Source organism: Sinocyclocheilus anshuiensis, unplaced genomic scaffold (assembly GCF_001515605.1).
Source record: "Sinocyclocheilus anshuiensis isolate Anshui unplaced genomic scaffold, SAMN03320099.WGS_v1.1 scaffold542, whole genome shotgun sequence".
NCBI classification, from domain to species: Eukaryota; Metazoa; Chordata; class Actinopteri; order Cypriniformes; family Cyprinidae; genus Sinocyclocheilus; species Sinocyclocheilus anshuiensis.
Window position 1 is genome coordinate 1,389,602 of NW_015547685.1, and position 24,996 is coordinate 1,414,597.

The 24,996-nt window shown below is 36.8% G+C and overlaps 2 protein-coding genes and 1 pseudogene across 2 annotated transcripts in view; 1 reads left to right on the plus strand and 2 right to left on the minus strand.

Moving 5' to 3' along the window:
* LOC107703209 (snRNA-activating protein complex subunit 4-like) overlaps nt 1–5,190 on the minus strand; it is a 15,713-nt gene extending 10,523 nt beyond the window's left edge. Inside the window, exons 1-13 of the mRNA XM_016505763.1 lie at nt 4,744–5,190; nt 3,450–3,590; nt 3,084–3,124; nt 2,874–2,961; nt 2,229–2,251; nt 1,987–2,130; nt 1,740–1,865; nt 1,577–1,655; nt 1,408–1,489; nt 1,116–1,217; nt 509–581; nt 243–407; nt 5–41 (exon numbers count right to left, since the gene is read on the minus strand). Of these exons, the coding sequence (XP_016361249.1) occupies nt 5–41; nt 243–407; nt 509–581; nt 1,116–1,217; nt 1,408–1,489; nt 1,577–1,655; nt 1,740–1,865; nt 1,987–2,130; nt 2,229–2,251; nt 2,874–2,961; nt 3,084–3,124; nt 3,450–3,573 (1,084 nt within the window). The 5' untranslated portion in view covers nt 3,574–3,590; nt 4,744–5,190. The remainder of the gene's footprint in view (nt 1–4; nt 42–242; nt 408–508; nt 582–1,115; nt 1,218–1,407; nt 1,490–1,576; nt 1,656–1,739; nt 1,866–1,986; nt 2,131–2,228; nt 2,252–2,873; nt 2,962–3,083; nt 3,125–3,449; nt 3,591–4,743) is intronic.
* A 307-nt stretch (nt 5,191–5,497) lies between these two features.
* Nucleotides 5,498–8,735, minus strand: LOC107703226 (serologically defined colon cancer antigen 3 homolog). Its single transcript, XM_016505776.1, has 9 exons — nt 8,414–8,735; nt 8,166–8,257; nt 7,517–7,927; nt 7,346–7,398; nt 6,778–6,889; nt 6,568–6,630; nt 6,242–6,381; nt 5,997–6,119; nt 5,498–5,795 (listed from the first exon to the last, which is right to left on the minus strand). Exons 1-8 carry the CDS (start codon nt 8,451–8,453, stop codon nt 6,035–6,037), a joined length of 996 nt encoding a protein of 331 aa, XP_016361262.1. The 5' UTR covers nt 8,454–8,735; the 3' UTR covers nt 5,498–5,795; nt 5,997–6,034.
* Nucleotides 8,736–9,617: 882 nt separating this feature from the next.
* On the plus strand, nt 9,618–18,194 carry LOC107703252 (ubiquitin-associated domain-containing protein 1-like; annotated as a pseudogene).
* The last annotated feature ends 6,802 nt before the right edge of the window (nt 18,195–24,996 follow it).

A 24,996-nucleotide genomic window follows, 5' to 3' on the forward strand; every position in this document is an offset into this window, starting at 1 on the left:
TCTTTCCTTCTGAAGGTCTTTGAAATGTAGCGCTGGTAAGTCTGGAAGCACATGAAAGCCGTTCTGTTTGTCTGGAAAAAACAGATATATATAAATATATATATATAATATCCGTCAAAGTATACATATACATATATGATGTGAAGGTAGTATTGTTAAACATATTAAAAACCTTATTAAATAGCATGTTAACATTAGCAGCTGTTTTGAAAGTGCATGAATTTCTCTAAGATGAAGCTTACCCCAAGAGCCTCTGCGATTTTGTCCCAATGGCAGCAATTGTATTCTTCTACAATTCCTTTCAGTTTAACAATCTCGTCCCGTTTCCATACTGACTTGTCAATGGAGGGGTGTAAATAGTTCTGCCAGAACCTTTTCAAATCATCAGCCTGTCGCAACGCTTCAAACTATCAAACACAAACAAGTTCTTTCATACTTTTGAAATGGAAAACTGATGTTATAAGACAGAACTAGATTTATTTGGATGCATCTTAATAAAATAACTTACGTCAATATTTGATATTTTCTCCCAGTCATGATCGTCATGGCGATTACCCAGCAGCTGATCGTCTTTCAGGGCACTGATGATATTATAAAGTTTGATTACACATTTTATTGCACACTAAGCACACAACCATTCAAAAGTTTGGGGGTCTGTAAGTTTTTTTTTTAATTGCTTTTGAAAGAAGTCACTTATGCTCCCCAAGGCTGCTTTTACAGTATTTGTTCAAAATACAGTAAAACAGTAATACTGAGAAATACTATTATAATTTTTCTGTGTTTTCTATGTTTATATATTTTTAAATCCAATTTATTCCAGTGATGTCAAAGCTGAATTTTCAGCAACCATTGCTCTAGTATTCAGTGCCGCATGATCCTTCAAAAATCATTCTAATATGCTGATTCGATGTTCAAGAAACATTTCTGATTATGATCACTGTTGAAAACAGTTGTGCTGCTTAATATGCATTTTTTTAGGATCCTTTGACAAATAGGAATTTCAAAAGAACAGCATTTATTTGAAATAGAAATTTTTTGTAACATTATAACTGCATAGAATTCTTTCAATAAATAAATAAATAACTCTAATCTTAAGGTGCTTAAAATACCTTTACCTTATTTCTACAATTTCTTTCTCAATTAAATCTATTTGTTTTTTCAGTTCTTCTTTTCCCTCATCAGCAGCTCTAGACATCTTGGCACTCAGATAGTCCAGCCTATGAAAACAAATGAAACATCTCAAACTCTCAAAATTTCTAAAAACGGCAATTTTCTACAAAAATACACACATACTTAAATTTACTGAGAAAGCAAACTTGCATTTCTAAATGCACAACTTTTTTTTGTATCCAAATAGAACAGACAGGGCAGATATTTAGGTTTGGTTTTCCTTTTTCCAGAACTCACTTGGATAATTTGGGTTGTAGCATCCGTTTCATAGTGTCTTTGGCGACTGCATTGGTCAGCAAAGTTTTCTGCCAACCGTCCCCTGAAAGAAATAACCAGCATTTTATTTTTATTAAAAAATCACTTAGATACAACTAATAAAAAGCAAGCATGCTGTCGCAAAACATACATCTTTTTATTTTCAGCTCATCAATGGGTCTGGTACCATGACTCAGCCTTGCTTTGGTTTCTTCATTTGCTGGAGGGCCCTAGAAGCAAACAAAACAAAAAATAATATGCAAATAAATAAATAAAAAATAATAATAATTCCGGGATGCAAGATCATAACATACCAGACTGGTGAGTTTGTCTTTGAAGTAAGGCTTCATGAAGTAGCCAAGAAATTGTTTCTGAGGGGGAATTCCTGGTAAGGAGGAGCTAGAAGTGCTTGGGCCAGAGATCTGGGCCTCAATCTCTTTCTGTGGAGGTACAGTTTAAAATAAAAGGCTTTAAAATGGTTCTGCTGTAATTAAGCTCATGCAATCGGGCGGCATGAAGACTCTGTTTCAATGAACTCCAGCCCTGATGTTTGTTGTTCACCTGCTGCTGTTGATTCTCATTGAGGAGTTGTTCCAGCTCAGCTAGTTTCTCTTTCAACACCTCCTGATAGACCAAATTCATCTGCAGGCAAGTCTCCACATTTTGAGGAAGATCCAACTCATCATCATCACTGTCTTCATATCTCTAATGAGAGCAGAACAATACCGTATTAGAAGCATTTTAAAACAATAATGGGAAAATATAATAGAAGCATATATCAAAGAAACAAAATGGTAACTCACAGAATCAGCGTCATGTTCACTCTCTGTTTTGCAAAAAAAAAAACAAACAAAAAAAAAAACATACAATTAAAGGGGTCATATGATGCGATTTCAAGTTTTCCTTTCTCTTTGGAGTGTTACAAGCTGTTCGTGAATAGATAAGATCCCTGAAGTTGCAAAGACTAAAGTCTCAAAACCAAAGAGATATTCATCAAAGTTAAGACTCTGCCACACCCCCCTAAAACGGCTCGTTCTAACACGCCCCCACATATCTACAGCTGGCCAATCAGAGCAGACTGCGCTTGTCGGAAGGAGGGACTTTGTAGAAAACGAAGCGTTTGAGAGAGGCGGGGCATAGAGGACCTACAATAATGTACAGTATTTGAAAAATAATGTGTTTTTTGAACATTAAAGCATGTCAACATATTCTGTTACACCAAATACACAAAATAATGATCTTTAAAAAAAGCATCATATGACCCCTTTAAGACAAATTAATTTACAAACAAATTATTTGTATAGCTGAAACAGCAGACCCAATACCCAATAATGAATTGCTACTGACTTATCAGATTATGCGTCATATATTTAAAGTTCCCATTGAGAATATAAGGGTTAATTTTTCAGGCTGATGTAAATCGCTATAGATAATAAGATATTATTTACTTTCCAATACATTAGCACCAAGTGTATTCTCTAACTCTTCAATCTCCCTCTGTATCCGCAGGCGCTCTGCCTCCAAGTCATCACGCTCCTAGAGGCAATTACAAGCAATATAAGAATAAAAAAAATAAAACATTACAAGAAGAATAGTACATTTTATTTCTATAGTGTGTTTAATTTCTATAGTAACCATTTGGCTTTCTAGATTCTTACCACTCCTTCAACTTCAGGTCCACTGTCATCAGATTCATCATCTGTCCCGGAAACATTATATATTACATTAATGTAAAGCACAGAGCACAAGTCAAAAACAAGGCTCCTACACTTTTTGGCCAAAACAATTCCATAACCTTTCCATCACCATTCTAGTCATGTGGGAATGGTGGGTAAGGATTTCATCAAAAAAAATTTAGATCACTAGTGAATCATTCAGAAAGTTTTGTGAACAAAATTTTTATCTAAAAGAATTATTCACTTATGATTAACTTGATTCACTCACTGGTAAATTAGTGCAATGGGATGCCCAAAAGACAGAGGAGAGACGGGCATCTCTCTCACAGATAGGAGACAGTGACTTACCATCACTGCTGCTGTCAGATGACAGAAGGTTTATAATGCTGCTGTCTGCACCCAGAGTACTCTCAAGAGCCAAAATCTCCCTCTGGATTTTATCCCTTTTCTCAAGTAACTCATTCGATTCCATGTTAGACAAGGTGAGACCTGAAAACATTTTACAGGTTACTGAGTTACAACATTGTACACTTTGCCAATGCGATCTTACTCATTTGCAGGAGTGTAAAGTACATAAATATTATTTTATATTAATATTATGTTTATATTGGGCATATTTCACTAGTCTAAAGAATTTCCTATAATTACAAAACAAAGTCTATTTTATTCTCTCCTGTGAATTTTAGTTTTACTTTCCATAAAACAGCCAATGAAACCACTATCATATGATCAAGCATCATTTTGAATCTACAGCAATGTTTTCACCAAAGATGGACTACAGCTGAATTTAAAATGTAAATAAAAAATATTACATATAAAAGTGTTTGTTACATATTTAAAAAACTGAGAATATTGAAAAGGTTGGTTTACAAAGTCTCTTGATTTCATTTTACATACAGTTCTCAAGTCCGAAGAAATGTAGATGTTTTTTTATTATTATTAATATATATATTTTTACTTTCACTCATGTGTGTGTTTGGTTAGATAGTAGATGTTTAGGTGAGTAATTTATTTTCTTTTGATTCAGTACCTACTTTCTCTATTTTTACCTGTAATGTTTCACATCTACTCAAATGTAATGCTGTAGAAATAAACAATAAAGCTTTAAACAAATCAGTCATTCTTGAGAAGTGGGACAAAATAGGGTGCAAAATTGAAAAAAATAAAACCTTGTACTCAAGACAAATTAAACTACATTTATGTATCTTATATGTACTAAGCTACTGAGCTATGCTTTGATACAATCTCCCAATTTTTCTCTTTTTTAACAAAATGTGCTTTTTTACCTTGGACTGTGTAATATAATTTCAACTGTATCTTTAACAGCATTCAAGATGTTTTTAACAGTTCAAAACACATTCTCGTGTTAGCTAGGGTGACCATACGTGCCATTTTACGAGGACGCGTCCTGGCCAGTATTTCTATATTGCCTAAAATATCTAAGTTTTGGCTTTGTTTGCGTGTGCAGACCGATCGGTGTATGACATCACATTAAAACCCTCTATATTCAACATACAATAAAAACTAGTCACTTCTAGACCACAAAGCAGAAAACACAGTACATGAGTATTTGGCAAAGGGAACAAACGAACAAAATATCTAACTTTAGTTGTCTGTCTGTGCAGTGCGGACATGTACTTACATTAGCTTTCCTTTAATGGATCGTTCTGCTGTGAGCTTCAATATTGCAGCTCTTCTATCAAAACAACACAACAAAAACACCTGCTGGATCCTGCAGCATCGCTGCACTTTTGTCCCACTCACTTAGGGACTTTGCAAACTAGATTTACACTTATTGCACAATAAATCAAAGTCGTTGCTTTTAATGGCTGTTTGCAAACAAAGATTTACATAAATCGTCCTTTAACTGTCAATAATAATTCTTCCCTGGTAAAACTACTCTACGCTCATGTAACGTCATGTGTGTACAAACGTGAAGCGCGCGTCAATAGTGCGTCATCTTCACCGACACTTCATAATAAAAGTCCCGGCGCCTCTCAGCTATCAAAGAATTAGAAGGTTTTAATGTTCATTACTACGTTAATTAATGAACATTAAATTTATACTTACTGCTTTAATATTTAGCATAAATATTTTATATGTTAAAAAAATTGATAAATAAAACGGTTTTAGTATCTATTAAATGTTAATGTAATGATTTAGAGATACTAATTGTTAAATTCTCAATCAACAACAGGACCACGTGACTGAAATAATCTTCGTTATTAAGTCAATAAAGTGCATTCTGAATATAAGGCACATCATCCAATGTTGATTAGTAAAGTATTTTTAAATAAACAAATGCTTAAAATGCTGTAATTTAAAACAGCAGAAATATAAAAATGTATTAAGTTATATATCAAAATATAATCAAGAATCGAAATCTGTTAAATAATGTGCAATAGAATTTTAAGAAGGGACTTGACTCATTGTTTAACAAAAGTGCAAAACGTTTTTGAAAATATTGTTTTCCACATACACTCCTACAATACAGATCTTTGATTTTGGTGAGAGAATCCAAGGCACTATTTGGTACACTTAAGTGTTTATATGCTTAAGTTCCTGCTAGAGCTTAATTTGATCATCATATTGCCCATCACAACTCATTTTGTTATTTCATAAAACCTAAACATGATGCTAATGAAGTTGGATGAACAAAATAAATAATGATGTACCACGGTCTAAATGCAGTGAGTCTATAGCAGGGGTGCCCAGACTCGGTCCTGGAGGGCCGGTGTCCTGCAGAGTTTAGCTCCAACTTGCCTCAACACACCTGCCTTCAAGTTTCTAGTATGCCTATAAGAGCTTGATTAGCTGGTTCAGGTGTGTTTAATTGAGGTTGGAGCTAAACTCTTCAGGACACCGGCCCTCCAGGACCGAGTTTGGGCACCCCTGGTCTATAGTGTACGGAGCATGATGTTTGCAGAAAAAACTTAATTATGAATCTCTGTGATCTTGTCAATAGATGTCAATAACTGGGAAACAAAACAGACTGTCTCTCTTCCTGACAGCAACTGCCTGTAAAAATACAAAACACATTCAGTGCAATGATATATTAATTTAATTGATTTACATTTCTGATCATTATTAAATGATTGTAGAAAAGCACAATAAAAAGTAATGGTCGTTGTTAATCATACTTGATAGAAGTCTCTGCATCTTGAGCTGCTTTGTTAAGGTACTCAGAGGCCACTTGTGCATTGTGTCTCATTGTAGTTAAGGCTGTAGTTTCTCCATATCTTAGCCTCTCATTTTCACTTTTATATCCTTCAAGCTGGCCCTGAGAAGAAAACATTAAAAATAAACACGATGGAGTTTTAATCTGAACAATAACAGAAGTGAAATAGATATCTTGATCACAAATTCATATTATACAGTAGTATATAGCTGTATTACATTATATATGTACCATTACATATAGAGTGCTTGTTATAAGTGCGCTTGTGCATATGGAAAGAAGTCAAACCTGGAGTTGTTGTATCTCTTGTTTCAATTTTGAAATACTATTTTCAGCTTTGACTGCTCGCTTCTGTATTGGATAAAACAGAATTTTAATTTCTTAAATGCAGTAAATAAAACATTTTAAAGATCTTTTCACCAAAAAAGATAAAAAAAGGTTTAATTTATTAAACCTTAATAAAAAATCTGTCATGAATGATAGCACAATGCTTAATACCGTCATTAACTTAAGGTTTTGTTCTACTGACTGCACCATTGTCTCCAAAGCCTTAGCCTCTCTCTCCTCCTGTAATTTCTTGCTGTGCAACTCATCAGTCAGTTGTTTGATCCTATTACAATCGGAAGGTTTAATTATGAGAAATCATCTAAAAACTACACAGCAGCAATACATATAAACTTTAATCCATTAAAGGAATGGTTCACCAAAAAATAAAAATTTGCTTAGCATTTACCCTTAGGCCATACAAGATGTAGACGAGTTTGTTTCTTCATGGACTGGAGTCGTGTGGATCACTTATGGATTATTGTGATGTTTTTATCAGCTTTTTGGACTCTCATTCTGACGGCACCCATTCACTGCAGAGGATCCATTAGCAAGTGATGTAATGCTAAATTTCTCCAAATCTTTTCCGATGAAGAAACAAACTCATCTACACCTTGGATGGCCTGAGGGAGAATACATTTTTATTTTTGGCCAAGCAATTCTTTAATTACCTCAAAATAATTTAAATTATTTGTTATTTTACATTCAGTAATGTAACATATTATTTGTGTAAATAGCCTACCTTTTGGAGTCAGATTCTGACCTTCCAAGGAGTAGGGAATTCTCTTCTCTGAGCTAAAACACATGAAACACAAATTTACATTTTTGAAAAGCAGCAATTTACCAATTATAATATAACAACTGGCTCATGTATATCCAAAACCTCACACCTTTCTCAATTCACACAACATACCTGTTGGGGATTCTTTGTGCCATTTTCAGCATTACTCCTCTTAGGATGGAAGGAAATGTCAATCACTGAAGTCTCTTCATCACCTTCATAGCTTCCTGTGCTTCTTCTAGCTAAGTGGTCCTTTGGCAGGAAGTCAGAATCACCCAGTTCCCATGCAGTTACATTTGCTTCCTTCTCATCACTGCTCAGAGATGATTGCTCAGAGTAAGCGCTGAGGTCTAAAGTGCCACATAGATCGAAGTCATGAGAACCATCAAGGGCTGATGGGTGGCAGCTTTCAATCCACGTCTCCTCAGGTTCATTTGCACAAGGCTGACAGAGCACAGAGGGGTCTGTGAAGAAAGGCCCCTTCGTGGCAAAATCTATGGAGGTGTTATAGTCCTGCTCGACGTGGCATGCTCCACCATACACCTTTGTAAAATCAAAAATATATGAAACATTATTTAAAAAAAAAAAAAGACAAGAATCTACCAGCAATGAGATTCTGCATAAACTTACTTTTGTTCATTGGCAAGTTTTACATTCATATCTGTAAATACACAAATGTGAACCCTACTTTAATGTCTTTAAAGGAACATTAAAGTAGGGACGTCAGTCAAAAGTCATATCATCTACTAAACCTTAAAATCCTTGTCATGTTGTTTCTCACCTCTTTGGCTTCTGTAAGACAGGGCTGCTGGTTCTTGTTTCTGATGAACTCCTTGAAAGAAAATGGATTCAGCGCATCTTGCTTTGGCTCATCTGAAAGTTAATTTGTACATGCGCACAAAAGACATTAAAAATGAAGATTTTAAGCACAGGATGCTCTAATACATATTCAAGACAGGCAGCTAGTGCTGCTTTATTATCATGTTGCATTATAGAAAGAGAGGAAAAGACAAGCAGGTTGACACGTACCATCTTCAATGATGAGCTTTGTCGTCTCGTGTTTAGACATGTTATCTTACAGAATCAACTTAACCAGATACGTAAACTATCCAGCAGACTGTAATTGCTAAATCCTTGAGCTCAACATTACACGGTCAGTAGGAGAGGAAAAGCGATGAAGTACAGCAGAAAGTAAAATGTATTCCCAGTAAATGTTTCGTTTAATTATTGTCAATGTCAAATATTATGTCATAAACCATAATTCATTACTGTATTTTACAAACAGTACTAATCTCCCGCAATTCTAATGTCTCTGCTTCTGTATGGCAGAGAGCAGCTTTTCTACAGGAAACATGTGTCAGATCGCCACCTATTGAGGTGGAGATACAAGTTTACAGATCGGAGAGATGGTTGATGTTTAGGTATGGGAAATGCTGACTATGCTGTTGTTGCATATTAAATGACAAAAAGATATTAATTTAGATTATTCTGATATAGCAAAACATTTCTAGTGTATTCCAGATTTTTAAACCAATAGTTTATCGGATATAATATTAATTAAATAATAACTAATAATGAAATCTTAATGACCTTGTCGACATTTTACATTGTAATGTAAATGCAGCACGAATTAACAAGAATCTGCAAACCTGAACAGACAAGTTTCTTATGCAGCATTAAAAACTGACTCTTTAATTATTATTCTACCTAAATGCAAATAATATTAGTTAACTTATTATGAAATTTCACTTGTATAAGTGTGAAGTATATAAGTATATGCAATATCAGTTATTTTAAAACGTGTATGATCATTTTAGGAGTTGTTTAACGTTTACATTATTCACTTTCTTTCTTTCTTATTTATTTATTTAAATAATTATCTGTGTTTGTCAGTTTTTAATCTACAGTCAGTTTTTTTGTATGTGGTTTATAATCACAATTTGACATTTACTTCAATTGTAGTATTATACGGGTATCACACTGTTTGTAAGAGTCTTGTAGGTCGGTAGATAACTGGAAGCGGCTGGGCGACAGAAAGTTTTACAGAATCTGAATTTTCGGTATGCTTTTCTCAAAGTACAGATGAAAACAGCCCGTTGTTTTCAACGGCAGAGCTGTGCTCCAGCTTTTAGGCATCGCCGCTCCCATCCGAGGCTGTTTTGAGAGTCTGCTGCACGACGCGTCTGCATGTACACGTACTTCCACCAATCACAGTCCGCAACCTCACGCATGCGCGACCGACCGCTGTCGCTCTCGCGTTGCAGGTGTCAACAGAGCGAGCGTCCCTGCTGCAGCTGGAAACCTATCCGTCCCGTCGAAAATATATCAGTCCTATGGAGCGGGCGGGCAGTACAGATCGGATGGCCTGAAAATGTTCGAATGAGACCGTGAGCTCGTGTCTGTTGCCAGGGCAGGTTTAAGCGGGGAAGAGGGCGGCTTTCCGGGCTGTAGACAGTGGGCTCGCGGAGCGTCTTCAGCGGGGAGCGCTGCGGTCCTGCCGCCGCCGCTGCTGCTGCTACAATGTTCGTGCAGGAGGAGAAGATCTTTGCAGGCAAAGTCCTGAAGGTCCACGTCTGTACCGTGGAGGGTACCGAGTGGCTGGAGGAAGTCACGGAAGACACCACTATAGAGAAACTCAAGGAGAAATGCTTAAAGCATGTAGGTCTGCCATCGGTTAGCTGGCACTGTTAGCCAACTCGGACAGGACAGGCCCGCTGGATTCTCCGAGTCATTGCCAAGTATTTTTTAGTAACTAGTAGACGAGTCGACAGTGCTATTTATAATTTAGCAAGCTGGTCTGTCACCTCCGTCTCTATGGCTGTACTGTAACTACCACTGTCACCCTGGTTGGTTTACTGTGTAGAACTGACATTAACTCGTTGACAGCCTCTTTTTGTTCACAATTTATCTGTCAAGTACGTTACTCAGATCTGTGTAGCTCAACTCACCTTGACACCCATTCATATTTTCTGTGAGGATTTGATTTGCACACTTCATGGCTTTAAGGTTGTGAATGTGTTTGTAATCACTTGACTGTAGGTCAAGCCATGTTCTGACTACAAGGTGCAATGCGGGCTGAAAAGTACCATGGTATTACCCTGTGCTTAATGGCATAATGTCACAATTATACCAAGTTTTATGGACTTAAATAATGACAATATCATGGTGTTCTTTGAAGTACCTTGGAGTATCATGTAAAAAGCAGGATACATTAATTATTCAGTACCAGGTAACATGGTAACAATTGACGCCAACTGTACCGTGGCACTACCACAGTACTGGACCCCACTGTAAGTGGGTTGAGCTCATGATTGTGATTTTTATGGGGTAAATGTACTGTTCAAAGGTTTGGGGTTGTAAGATAGCAGCACTTTTGCTGCTACTGAGGTGGGATTTGGTTAAGGTTAGGGACAGGTTTGGTGGTATGGTTAGGTTTAAAGGTGGGTTGTGGTGTAAGGGTTGGGTCGACAGTGTATTTCTGTAGTATGTGTATCTACATTCAGGTATTTTTCAAATATTGGTACTGTACATGTATGTGCTCAATAAGTACATTGTATCTATTGATTATATATTTCAATGTTAGTACATAGTAGTTAAAGACACTACATTTGTATTTTTCTTCTCTTACAGTATGTCCATGGAAGTCTAGAGGATCCTAAAACTCTTACACATCACAAACTCATTCATGCTGCCACTGAGAGAATTCTCACCGAATCCAAAACAGCTGCTGAGGAAAATCTTAAAGACAAAGGTATTTAAACTTACCGGTGCATCTGGTGGTTCTTAACATTTTTGACTCTGAGGCCCTGCATTTTTCACGACAATATTCAAAGGCCCCCGTGATTTTTCCAGGTGTTTGTTATTTTACTGGGTAAGGATTAAGGATGAGTATTTTTAGAAATATTTTTTCTCACAATTTCTACCAGGTTGAATATTTAAAAAAATGTTGTTGAGGGAGTGAATTGAACTAAGAAATATCTTTATTTTTAATTGTTTTAGCTGTTATTAAATACTTTTTTTTTTCTCCATTCACCATTAAATTAAAATGGACAATTTTTTTATTTTTAAATGGAATTTTACAGTGTTTATTAAATTATCGATCCATTCACATCATTTTTTTTTAAATTTGTGTGCTCTTGTAATCTTTAATCAAATACATTAACTTTTTTCTTGTCTGAGAAGTCGTTTTACTCACATATACGTCACAATAGAGAAAAAGATGAACACAATTTCCTTTCATGCTGAATTTGAATCATTTAAGTCATCTTGAGGCGCCTTTGGAAGTTTGCTAAGGCCCTCTATTGGGTCCCAGCCCCTGGTTAAGAACCACTGATCTAGGGTGTAGTCATGTTTTGCATATGTTCTTTGTATTTAAAATCAGATTCTGACAGGCATGAATCCTGATTCATTTTTGTTTGTTTTCTAGACTGCTTATTATTGATAAAGAAAAGACCTCCGCAGGCTCCACCAAAAATGGCTGACGTATCTTCTGAAGAGAAGGTATCTGGTGACAGTTTTCTTTTTGGGTGAACTCTTCTTAATTGATGCTATGCATTACACTTCTAAGCTTTGTGATTCTGCAAAGTTGAGCAGTGTCTGTGCTTGTTGACAGAAGAAGCAAGAGAACAAAGCGCCAGATAAGGACTCCATCCTCAAAGCCACAGCAAACCTGTCCACTCGCAACACTGACCGTGCTGTAACTCAACACAATATCAGAGATGTGGGTGCATGCAGTTTATTCAGTTAGATTTTTCTGCAGTGCAATTGTTCAGAATATATTGTTTTACATTGTATAATTTATTTTGTCTCCTTCAGTTTCAAACAGAGCTGAGGAAGATTCTGGTCTCACTTATTGAGGTGGCTCAGAAGCTGCTGGCTCTGAATCCAGATGCTGTTGAGCTCTTCAAAAAGGCCAATGGTAAGCTATGGATAGAGACCAGAATGGATCAAATCAGTTTAAGCCTTGGTGAAACAATTAATTACCATGCTTTTCAGATATCTACCATAGGTTTTTCTGATATATTATCTATCATATTATTTATTAATCTGACTTATTATTTAAGTACCATAGAGTAATATTGCTGTGCAATAGTACTGCCACAGTACTTTTTTTTTCAAGAGGTCATTATTAACCTACTTTATTTTTGATCTCTGATAACCACTCAGAATATCTGACTGGTCAGTGTGCAGGTGTAAATATAATTTTGCTCTCTTAGCAAATGATGGTGAATGGTTGTTCTTTGTGTCTTCTCTCTCTGGCAGCCATGCTGGATGAGGATGAGGAGGATCGTGTGGATGAAACGGCCTTGCAGCAGCTGACTGAGATGGGTTTCCCTGAGAGTCGTGCTGTGAAGGCTCTACGCTTAAACCAGTGAGTACTCTCACTTAGGGAATCCTCAAACCCTTTTTCTTATGTTTCAATAATCAAAGTGAGCATCTGTAAGTGACACATCTGTTACCAGTGAACTAGTGACTGAAGTATTTTCTTGTATATAAGGATACAATTTTAAAGGAGTAGTACACTTCCAGGATGAAAATTCTGTCATCATTTACTCACCTCCAATTGTTCCAAACTTGGATGAGTTTATTTATTTTGTTGAACACAAAAAAAGATATTTAGAAAAATGTTGGTATCCAAACAGTTGATGGGCACCACTGACTTCCATAGTAGCAAAAAAAATAAATAAATACAATACTGTGGAAGTCAATGGTGCCTATCAACTGTTTGGATACTAACATTTTTCAAAATATCTTATTTTGTTCTTGTATATAAGGATACAATTTTAAAGGAGTAGTACACTTCCAGGATGAAAATTCTGTCATCATTTACTCACCTCCAATTGTTCCAAACTTGGATGAGTTTATTTATTTTGTTGAACACAAAAAAAGATAATTAGAAAAATGTTGGTATCCAAACAGTTGATGGGCACCACTGACTTCCATAGTAGCAAAAAAAAAAATAAATACAATACTGTGGAAGTCAATGGTGCCTATCAACTGTTTGGATACTAACATTTTTCAAAATATCTTATTTTGTTTTCAACAGAAGAAAGAAACTCATCCAGGTTTGGAACAAGTGGAGGGTGAGTAAATGATGACAAAATTTTCATCCTGGAAGTGAACTACTCTTTAAAGGTACATCAAATTATTTTTTTCCAAAAGTAATGTTATTCTATATGAGGTTGTCCAGCTGCATGTAAATTATATATTGTTTTTGTGATGTTCTCATTATCAGACACTTTCGGTTGTTGACTACAATACTGTTCAAACTTTTGGGGTCTTGTTTTTGAAAGAAGTCTCTTATGCTCACAAAGGCTGTGTTTATTTGATCAAAAATGCAGTAAAAACAGTAATATTGTGACATATTAGTACAATTTAAAAGAACTGTTTTTTCAGAAAACATTCCTTATTGTGAAAACAGTTGTGCGCCCCTAAAAAGAAAAGAAAATCTTACTGACCACAACTTTTGAACTGTAGGGTTCATGGTCAGTTCATGGTTAACAAATGTGCCTGTGAATAGTGCATTTCTGGGTGGCAGCATAAAGTCCAAGACTATTGGACTGTGGAACATAAACAAAAAAATGTACTTAGTACACCCTTTAAGTGTCAATTCAGTTGTCACCTTTATTTTAATATAGCGCTTTTAACAATACAGATTGTGTCAAAGCAACTTTACAGTATTAAATAGGAAAATAGTGTGTCAGTAATGCAAAATGACAATAGTAAACAACACTCAATTTTCAGTTAAAGGCAGTTCATCATTGAATTCAGTGATGTCATCATCCAGCTCAGTTCAATTTAATAGTTGTACCATGAACATATGGTAAAATCTCTCTAAATAAGAATAATCAAATGAGCAAACATGAGGTTTTGGGTTTTGGTGCATCATTAATGTAACCCAACTCTCACTTGATTAAATAAAGGTCATTAATAACTAATCACTCTTTCTGCAGCATGTCTGTGACCCAGGCTATGGAATGGCTGATTGAGCATGTGGATGACCCCATGGTTGACACACCTCTGCCTGGACAGGACACCCCGCCCGGGCCCGTCTGCCGTCCCAGGCCAGCCTAGAAGAGGCCAAACAAGATGAACTGACAGAGATCTTCAAACGGATCAGAAGGAAAAGAGAGTTCAGGCCTGACTCACGGGTTAGTGTCATGTGGGTGTCACGAGAAACAGAAGAATAGCTCATTTTTAAACTCAAACATGATGAAATTTCCTGATCCACTGACATAATATGATAATAGCCTCTGCGGTTTAACCAATGCAAGATTAAAGTGTCAGATTGAATAAATGGTTTTCTGCTTTTTTTTTATTTTTTTACCCAAACTATATTGGACAATACAATTAGAATAAAATCAGATCCATTTGTTCAGTTTGGTTAATTTACCATCGAAATGACCATCAGCTTGATGCAATAAAACTTTCTTTTACAACATATGAGATTAGCTGTCATTAAAAGTGAAAACTGTAAATTTCAGCTTCTACTCATGCCTGTCACGATATTGAACCATGGTTTGAATTCATGCGGATGCGATGCAAGCACATTTTCAAGTCTTATTTTAATCAGGTTTCGAATCACAAGAAACATTTTTGTTTTAGTATTTTGTTATGCGCTTTTAGCATTTTTGTATATTTACTGTTCTTTTTAAAAAAAAAATTTGTAGTTTTAGTAATTTTAATGCTAAATACAGCTTAAACTTTATTTTAGTTAGCTGTCAAAGCAACGTTTCTAATTTTTAAATGTTCAGGTTTGAGTGTTTCGTGTATTTATATTTTAATTTATTTCAATTTTTTTTTTCAATTTACAAAAACAATTTTTTAAAGTTTTAACTAACAATAACAACACTGATAACAACAAGCTAAAAACCATTAAACCACCCTAGCATCATAGAAGCGACTTTTTCCACAGGCAAATGCCACTATAGAATTAATTTTTGTTGGTTGCAAATCCTGCAGTAATTCACATAAAATAGCTACGTCTGTCTTGCTGTGGAATCTTTTTAGATGCATCATCTCGTATCTCTGTTTGTGTGTAGGCAGTGATTGCACTGATGGAGATGGGCTTCGATGAGAAGGAGGTGATTGATGCCCTCCGCGTCAATAATAATCAACAGGATGCAGCTGTATGTAAACATTCAGAGGATCATAAAATCATGTATATTGAGTTATTTCAACAGCCAATTAAGATTAAATGAGCTCATTGATATTCTGTAAAATATGTGGTTAAGTCTTTGTTTTGTTTAGTTAAACAACATTTATTAAGGTCACATTTTTATTCCATATCCTTGTTTTATAACTTCTATTCCCACACAGTGTGAATGGCTGCTGGGTGACAGAAAGCCCACCCCTGAGGATCTGGACAAGGGCATTGATACCAGCAGTCCCCTGTTTCAGGCTATCCTGGAGAATCCCGTCGTACAGCTTGGTCTCACAAACCCCAAGACTCTTCTAGGTGAGTTTTTTTTCCCTGTATGCTCAAAGGTTCTTCAAGACAGTCAAATCAATGATTGTTTCTGCTGTTTTTTCTACTTTTCTGTTGGAAAACAAAATTTCTGGCTGAGCAAAACATGTTATTTCAAGGTTTTCAACTGGTTATTTGATTCTATCCATTTGGCCTGTTATGACAGCAAGTTTTCCACTTCCTCCATCTGAACAGTAATCCAGATTAATGATGCTGCCAGCACCATGCTTGATGGCAGGATGACGTTATCTGGGTATTGGGCTCTGTGTGGTTTGTGGTAAATACAGCACTTTGCTTTGGGGCCAGAGTGCTCAATTTTCACTTCATCAGACCACAGCAGTTACTTCCAAAGCCTTTCAGCTTTTGTCACCAGGCTTCTCACAATATCCAGAATGATCTTGGACTTGCTCAGAAGTTGCTTCCCTTCTAACCATGGTTACAAAAAGGACTATTTGGAATCTTGGAAGTCAAATTTAAATTTTTTAAACTTTCAAATTTTATCTGGTTGCCCCATTTGCTAAGCAGCTGACTTGAATTTAAAATTGTCTACTACACTGTGTAATGATTTGCTAATCGATCATTTCATATTTTAATATATTTTCTTAATTTTTTTTACCTCCATTACCACACACAACTGGTGGGATGTTGTATTTTATTTATTTACACTAATGGCTGAAAGTTTGGAATACTTTTTTTTTTTAAATGTTTTTGAAAGAAGTTTGTTTTGCTCATTAAGGCTGCATTTATTTGATAAAAAGAGTAAAACCATTAATGTTGTGAAATATTATTTCAATTTAAAATAGCTATTTTCTATTTTAATATATTTTAAAATGTAATTTATTCCTGTTATTGCAAAGCTTTTCAGCAGTCTTCAGTGTCACATGATCCTTCAGAAATCATTCTAATATGCTGATTTGGTGCTCAAGAAACATTTCTTTTCATCAATGTTAAAAACAATACTGTTTCTTTTTTTGGTGTAGAAACCATAATATATATATTTTCAGGATTATTTGGTGAATAGGAAGTTCAAAAGAACCACATTTAGTTGATTTGTTTTGTAACATTTATAAATGTCCTTACTGTCACATTTGATCAATACAACGTGTCTTTGCTGAATAAAAGGGTTTTTTTTGCAGTGTCACATGATCCTTCAGAAATCATTCTAATATGCTGATTTGGTGCTCAAGAAACATTTCTTTTCATCAATGTTAAAAACAATACTGTTTCTTTTTTTGGTGTAGAAACCATAATATATATATTTTCATATATATATTATCATAGGGTCATAGTTGGCTCAAACATTTGAATGGTAATGTATCACAGATTCCACAACAAATATTAATCAGTTAAGACTGTTTTCAGCATTGAAAATAACAAGATGTTTCTCTTGCACCAGGAATAAATACCGTAACACTTTAAAATATATATATAAAAAAAACACGTTATTTTAAAATGTAAAATATATATTTTTGATTAAATAAATGCAACCTTGGTGAGCATAAGAGACTTCTTTCAAAACAATTAAACATTTTAATTATTCCAAGCATGCAATTATTGTCAGTATGTGTTCCCTGGGAATAGAACCAGTGACCATGGCATTGATAACACCATGTGCTATAAGATGACCTACAGGACTCATAAATATTTATTATTTTATTTATGTTTGTTAACATATTTAATGTGTGTTTTTTTTTAGGGTTATTAAATATGTTTTGCGTTGGAGTTCAAGACCACTGTTGAAACAGACTAAACTGTATTTTCAAGTAGATGCAGTCCAATCTGTGTCAGTTGTTGGTTGGATGTGGCTGAGACATGTTTTTCTTGGCTTCACAGCCTTTGAGGACATGCTGGAGAACCCGCTGAACAGCACGCAGTGGATGAATGATCCTGAGACAGGTCCCGTCATGCTCCAGATCTCCAGAATCTTCCAGACACTCAACCGCACGTAAAGCACACCTCATCTGTGGAGTGGCCAGAAACACAGCATAGCATAGGGAAAAAGGTCAATCATTTAAAAGAGAAGTGTGTGTGTGTGTGTGTGTGTGCGTGCATGTGTGTATAGTTTGTGTGTGTGTGCGTGTATTTGGCATAACTATTGTTTTAAGTGGAGAAGTCACAAGATGAATGTAAAAATACGATGATGACATTTTCACATCATGTTATACAGAGGAAAATATCTATTTATAACTACACAACACTTGTACAGATACAATGTAAGCAGTAACTTAATGATAAATAGCTAACTCAATCATTTAGTTTTTTATGTTTTAATATGATCTGTTTTTAATTATATTAAGCACATTATTTTATATAATTTCTCTATATAATTGTACAATTGGACATCTAAAAAAAGAAAAAGAAAAAATTATCCAGAAACAATTTTCTGTTTTTTTTTGTGCTCAAAGATCAAATTGCAACCAAATTATTTAACACTTCACATGGTACATTTGTCATAACTGAATGTTTCTACAGGGAGATGAACAATGTGTATTCAGTTAATTTTATTATTGGTTCAAAAATGAAATCCTTTATGTATTAGATTATAAGTTTCTTCCGAAAACATCAAATGAACGTATTTATACAATTTAGGGAAAGCAATGCAAGCACCAGCAGTTTTTGGCAACTCCTCATTTGATGATTATTCAAGCTTTGCGGTTTCATTAACACTAAAGACATTTCTTTGATTATGTGATGACCCAATAGCAATTTGCAGGCCCTTACAGACATAGATAAGTGACATATTGAAATCGAACCTTATCCTTTTGTTCCTCTTATCTCTTTCATTCTTCTGATCTATTCAGATGGAATCTGTCCAAATGGACACAAATTAGTTTTGATTCTGTCAGTTTAGAACAAAGATGGTATAATCGAGTACTGGATCATTACCTTAGTTTTCTCCCAGTAGCTCCTGCATCAGGGGTTTTCAAGTATTACAGTACATTTGTCCACTATCATGATCAAGCTGCTGCCTCTGATCTCGCTCGCATCCCTGCACATGTGTAATGTGAGTCTTACTTTACATGATTACAGGAGGCTGGACAGACTTGTACTAACGCAAATAAAATGACTTTTCTTTTATGGACTGGTTCTGTTACACGGTATGTTTGCTCAAGTTGGTTGTGTTTAATGATAATGATGAATTAAATGTGCTGTCAGTGTCATCACTGTTCTCTTATGTCACTTTTTACATTGCACTTAGTAGTTTGCACGGGAAATTCAGACTGCATTCATTGTACACAACGTGTACTCTTTTATTTTAAATGTTTGGATTGAAATTGAAGCATTGTTTGCTGTGGAAACCTAAATTTGTATGCTCTGTTTCAAATACCTGTGCTGGGATTTCTAGAAGAAATTAAGTTTTTGGTAAGACTTAAGTTGAAAAACATTATTTAAACGGTTCTTGAACGTTTTTTTTTTACATTTTTATTTGTATCAGATAAATATATTATAAAAATGTGGTCATACCAAACACCAATTTTAGATTCATAGATAATTATGTGAAGTAGAGGATGAAATATGTTTTTTGTTTCATTTTGGCCAAGTGTGGAGTGTTTCCATTCAATATTTGAATCGTGTTGGTGTGAAGTGTGTGCTCAGGGGTTTCTTAGCCATATCGGACAAATATCTGCTATAGTAATGCCTACTATATCAATACAAATAACAGTAGATTAGTGATTGCATTATCAGAGAACTCTTTGAATATATCTGAAAGCTTACTCTTTAAATGAAAACTTACTATCCTTGTGTGATATTTATTTTGAGGCCAAATATAATCAATCATGAAATCATCCCTAGAGAGATTATGTCATTATAATACCGTTTTAGAAGGCCGAACCTAAATGGTACGCCATGTTCATTTCACTCTCTGAGTGGCTTCAAATGTATTTAAAAAGATTATGTTTAACACATTCAGCATTTGAAATCAGATCATCTCCATTGTCTTGAGAACAAGTTGTTGGTCCGTATAAGCAAATCTAAGCAAATGTAGTTTATATTGTTTTGGGGACTAGAGAGTACAGGTTTCTATGCAATTCAATTTTTTGTTGCCTCAACAGAAAAACAACAGGTTTCAGTATCATGATGCATTTGAGTAATTGATGTGCACTTTCATATCATGTCTTATTTTTGATTTGAATCAGATTTTGGTTTCATCATCGGTAAGCTCTGTAAAGTAGAAAGTGCTGTATGATTTCAGTATTTTAAAATGTTTGGTGTTCATTCATTTACTGTTTAGAAATGCTTATATGGTTGAACAGTCTCATTTTGGAACCTGAATTTAAATTTTCCTAATGCCAGTGTGCTGAATACCTTATTAAAATGATTATTGATCAAATGCTAAGTTACAGATTTTTTTTTCTCCCTCATTTCAAAAAGGTGATCACGTAACAGAAGTTATGATGACATATCTTGAAGGTTTGGTGCTCTTGTGTTACCATTTTACTTTTGTGTCCTTGCTTTGTGTACAAGTTCAGTTTCACATAGGGCCCCTACAGTCTGAGAGCTGAAATTTAACTTTTCTCCATTTGTTGAAAAGCCTTTCATGAAAATAATAAAAAAATTTTTTTGAAATTCCAGTTTTCTCTAATTACTGTTGTTTTTATTCTCAGTATGACCACTTGTGGAGAATTCAACATAGTTCAGAAGTCTGAAAACAGCCAAATGTCTTTTTTTTTTGCATATTTCAAAGCCTAAAATCTTTCACCGCTCCCATTTACCCTGTAATATACAGTGGCTATAGAAAAGTATCACCCCTCTTTAAAATAATTACATTTTGTTGCTTTGCAGCACACAGTTTTTGTTTCATCCAGCTGTATTTACTCAGTGCAACTTATAACATCCAAGTGAAAGATATAACACCAACATGTCAGAAAAACAAAAACACCGTCGGAAAAAGGATCACCCCCTCCTAAAAATGAATTGTAAACTCAATCAGGTGTAGCTAATCAACGTCTCAATTTTCACACAAAGACAACTCTGAAGCAGTTGCAGAAATTTATGACAGAGTGGTCATTGTGTGCGTGTAAAAACAATATCACAAATTCTTCACAAATTTGGCTTGAATGGGAAGGTTGCACTCCTCAAGAAAGGCCACATGCAGTCACGACTGAGCTTTGCCAAAAGCACCTTGAAGATTCTGAGGCAGATGAGACTAAAATTGAATTATTTGCCCTCAACACCAAACAATATGTCTGACGGAAATCCAATACAGCTCACCATCCAAATAACAGCATTCCTCCAGTAAAGTATGGAGGTGGTAATATCCTGTTATGGGGGTGTTCCTCTGCAGCAGGGACTGGAGCACTTGTCAGGATATAAGGAAAAATGGATGGGGCAAAATACCGTCAAATTCTTGAGGAAAATCTGCTGCCCTCTGCCAGAAAGTTGTCAATGGGAAGAAGTTTTACCTTCTAACATGACAATGACCCAAAGCACACAGCAAAACCGACCACACAGTGGTTGATGGAGAAAAAGGCAAATGTCCTTGCAGGGCCTAGTCTGAGCCCAGACTTAAACCCCTTTGAAAATCTGTGGAATGACTTGGAGACTGCAGTCCACAAACGGTCACCATCAAATTTAACTGGACTTGAGCAGTTCTGCAAAGAAGAGTGGGCAAATATTGCAAAGTCTAGATGTGCAAAGTTAGTAGAGACAAATCCCAACAGACTAAAGGCTATAATTAAAGAAAAAGGTGGTTCAACAAAATACTGACACAAGGGGTGATCCTTTTTCCAACTGTTTTAACGCTTGGATGTTAAAAGTTGCACTGAGTAAACACAGCTGGATAAAACTAAAACTGTCCGTCTTCATTTCAGGCTGCAAAACAACAAAATGTGATTATTTTAAAGGGGGATGATTCTTTTCTATACCCACTGTATATGTTGGTTTAAGGAAACCATTTCACTCAGTTAGGCTTAATTATATTAATTTTAGAAACCTGTTGGTTTCACAAACAGGGCTTAGACTAAGCCAGGATTAGGCCATAGTTCAATTAGGACATTTAAGTAATTTTTATAAATGTGCCTTAGAAAAAACATTACTGGTCTGCATTTTGAGACAAAATAAAGGCAATGATATATTTTAAGATCAGTCAGTGCAAGTTTCTTTCAGTTGAAACAGCTCAGACTTAGAATTTAGTCTGGCATTAGGCTTAAGCCTTGTCTGTGAAACTGGGGGTTAGTGTTATTTCAGTAATATAGCCTATATATTATATATGTTATAGTGTTTATTAACATTTTGAATTAAAATCTAGTGTTTAATTAAAATTAATATTTTTAATTAAAATGTAGTGCCTTTATCATTATATTCTTTAAATATTTCAGTAATTGATTTCTGTTTTAGTAATTTCAGTACTTTAATTGGGTGCTAAGGCAACATTTCTAATTTTCATTTAAGTTTTTTAAGTTTAAGTTTTTATCAAATATTTATATGCACATAGAGTGATAAAGTAGTTTACAAAAGTTAATAAGCTATTTGTTGAACACTGGTGTTTTTACTAATTTCATAACATAACAGCAGAAAGCCACTTGAGGCAGTTATATTACCATAGTTATTTTAATATGGTTATTGATTTGGATTAATATGATTGATTAAAATTAATTAAAATAAATATTACGTTAACTTGTGATTGCCATTTGTTACAGTTACAGTTTTTCCTCCACCATGGGCCTCTGTAAATGATTGACTGTGCATAACATCTCGGTTACGTATGTAACCTTGGTTCCCTGAATAGGGAACGAGATGCTGCGATGACATCATCGCTTTAGGGAACACCTTCGGTGTGATGAATGTCTGAAGCCCTTATACCATCACGCCAATTCATTGGCCAAATAGCGCTTAGCACCGCCCCCGACGCACATGTAGGTGAGCTATATCACCGTGCTGCGTGCTATTTCATCAGATTTCCACTTGTTTACGAAGGAAGCGCTATCAAAGGTACGGAACGGCCCACATTGCAGCATCTCGTTCCCTATTCAGGGAACCAAGGTTACATACGTAACCGAGATGTTCCCTCTCATAGGCTCACTTCGATGCTGCGATGACGTCATCGCTTTGGGAATGCTATACCATAATGCCTGACATACATTTAGATAGCTGGAAGACCAAGGAAAGCGTCTGCTCAAGCGGATAAGACCTAGGAGCCAGGAGCCAACCTCACGTACAGACTGTAGAACTTGATGAAGGTGCTAGGAGAGGACCATCCTGCCGCAGCACAAACATCTTCCATCAAGGACCCTTTGAAGAAGGCCTGAGAAGAAGCCACTGCTCTTGTAGAATGAGCATGCACCCCTAAAGGCGAAGTCAAGCCACGCGCCTCATAGGCCAAAGAGATAGCCTCCACTATCCAGTGTGACATCCGCTGTTTAGTGACAGCAGAACCTCTGCTCTTACCACCAAAACACACAAACAACTGGTCAGATCCACGCCCCTGAGCCGTGCGGTCGACATAGATCCTAAGTGCCCTCACTGGGCAGAGACCAGGTCCCCGCATCAGCTGGGGAGAAGGCCTCTAAGACCACTTGCTGAAAGCGAAATGGAGTCGAAGCGACCTTAGGAACATAATCAGGCCTAGGTCGCAAAAAGACTTTAACCAGCCCTGGGGAAAAGTCCATACATGAAGGGCTGATGGAGAGAGCCTGCAGATCCCCTACCATCTTAAGGGAGGATAAAGCCACCAAAAGAACCGTCTTGAGGGTCAAGAGCTTCTCTGACACAGACTCCAACGGTTCACAAGGATGGCCTGTCAGGCCCTCCAAAACAATCGATAAGTCCCAAGAAGGAACTCGTGCTGGGCTGAAAGGCCTAAGCCATCTCGAACCCTGCATAAAACGGGAGACCAGAGGGTGGCGACCAACTGGGGCAATGGACTGGATCTAGAGTGCGCTGTCTACACCAAGAGGCAAAAAGTCTCCACTTGAAAGCATATAAGCGTCTCGTGGAGGGAGCCCTAGAATTCATAATAGTGTCGGTAATCTCAGCCGAGAGACCAGAACACATTAGTAGAATTTATAATAGTGTCATAATCTCGGCCGAGAGACTGGAACACATTAGCGTACTCCGCTCAGGGGCCACACCCATAACCTCCATAATTCCGGTCGAGGATGCTAAATCATGCCCCGAGCTTGTGTCCACAGATCGTGTCTGAGGGGAACCTCCCATGGAGGGCCGGCTAGCAGACTGACCAGGTCCGAGAACCACGACTGAGTGGGCCACCACGGGGCCACCAGCAGCAAGTGCTCCACTCTGTCTGATCGTACTCTGAACAGAACTACTGGGAGCAACCGGATTGGGGGAAAAGCATAAAGATTGGTCCTGGACCATTTGTGGGCCAGAGCATCCAGACCTAGAGGTGACAGGGGAGACAGGGAAAACCAGAGCGGGCAGTGCGTAGTCATGCTCGAAGCAAACAAGTCCACTTCCGCTCGGCCGAACCTCTGCCATATGAGATCCACCACCTGGGGGTGCAATCTCCACTCCCTATCCTCCAGACTCTGTCTCGAGAGCAAGTCTGCTCCTGAGTTCAGGCGACCTGGGACATGGACTGCTCTGATCGACAGGAGCTTTGTCTGAGCCCAAAGAAGAACACGCCTCGCCAGCCTGCACAGGGGGCGGGAACGTAATCCTCCTTGACGATTGAGGTACGAAACAACTGTCGTGTTGTCCGTCCTGACTAACACGTGACAACCCCTCAACTGGGCTAAAAACTGTTTGAGAGCCAGGAAGACAGCTAGCATCTCCAAACTATTTATGTGCCAGCCACGATGCACCTCTGTCCAGACTCCACAGACTGGATGTACTTGATGGACCGCTCCCCAGCCCGTGAGGGACGCGTCCGTAGGGATTGTCTTGCGGCAACACAACGTCCCCATCTGGAATCCCTTCTTGAAGGAACTGGGGTCTCATTCACGGGCTTAGAGCACGAAAGCCCTTGCGTGTCACCGTAATTCTGCGAAGCGGATGACAATGAGGTGAAATGTTCTGGCTCTTGGTCCACCACTGAAACAGTCACATGTGGAGCAGGCCCAACTTAACTACAGGGGACGCCGCCGCCATCAGACCCAACAGTCTGAGACACAAGCCTACGTGTACTAGGCGCCCTATCTTGAACTGACTTAGACAGGTCTGTATTGACTGTACACGTGCGGGA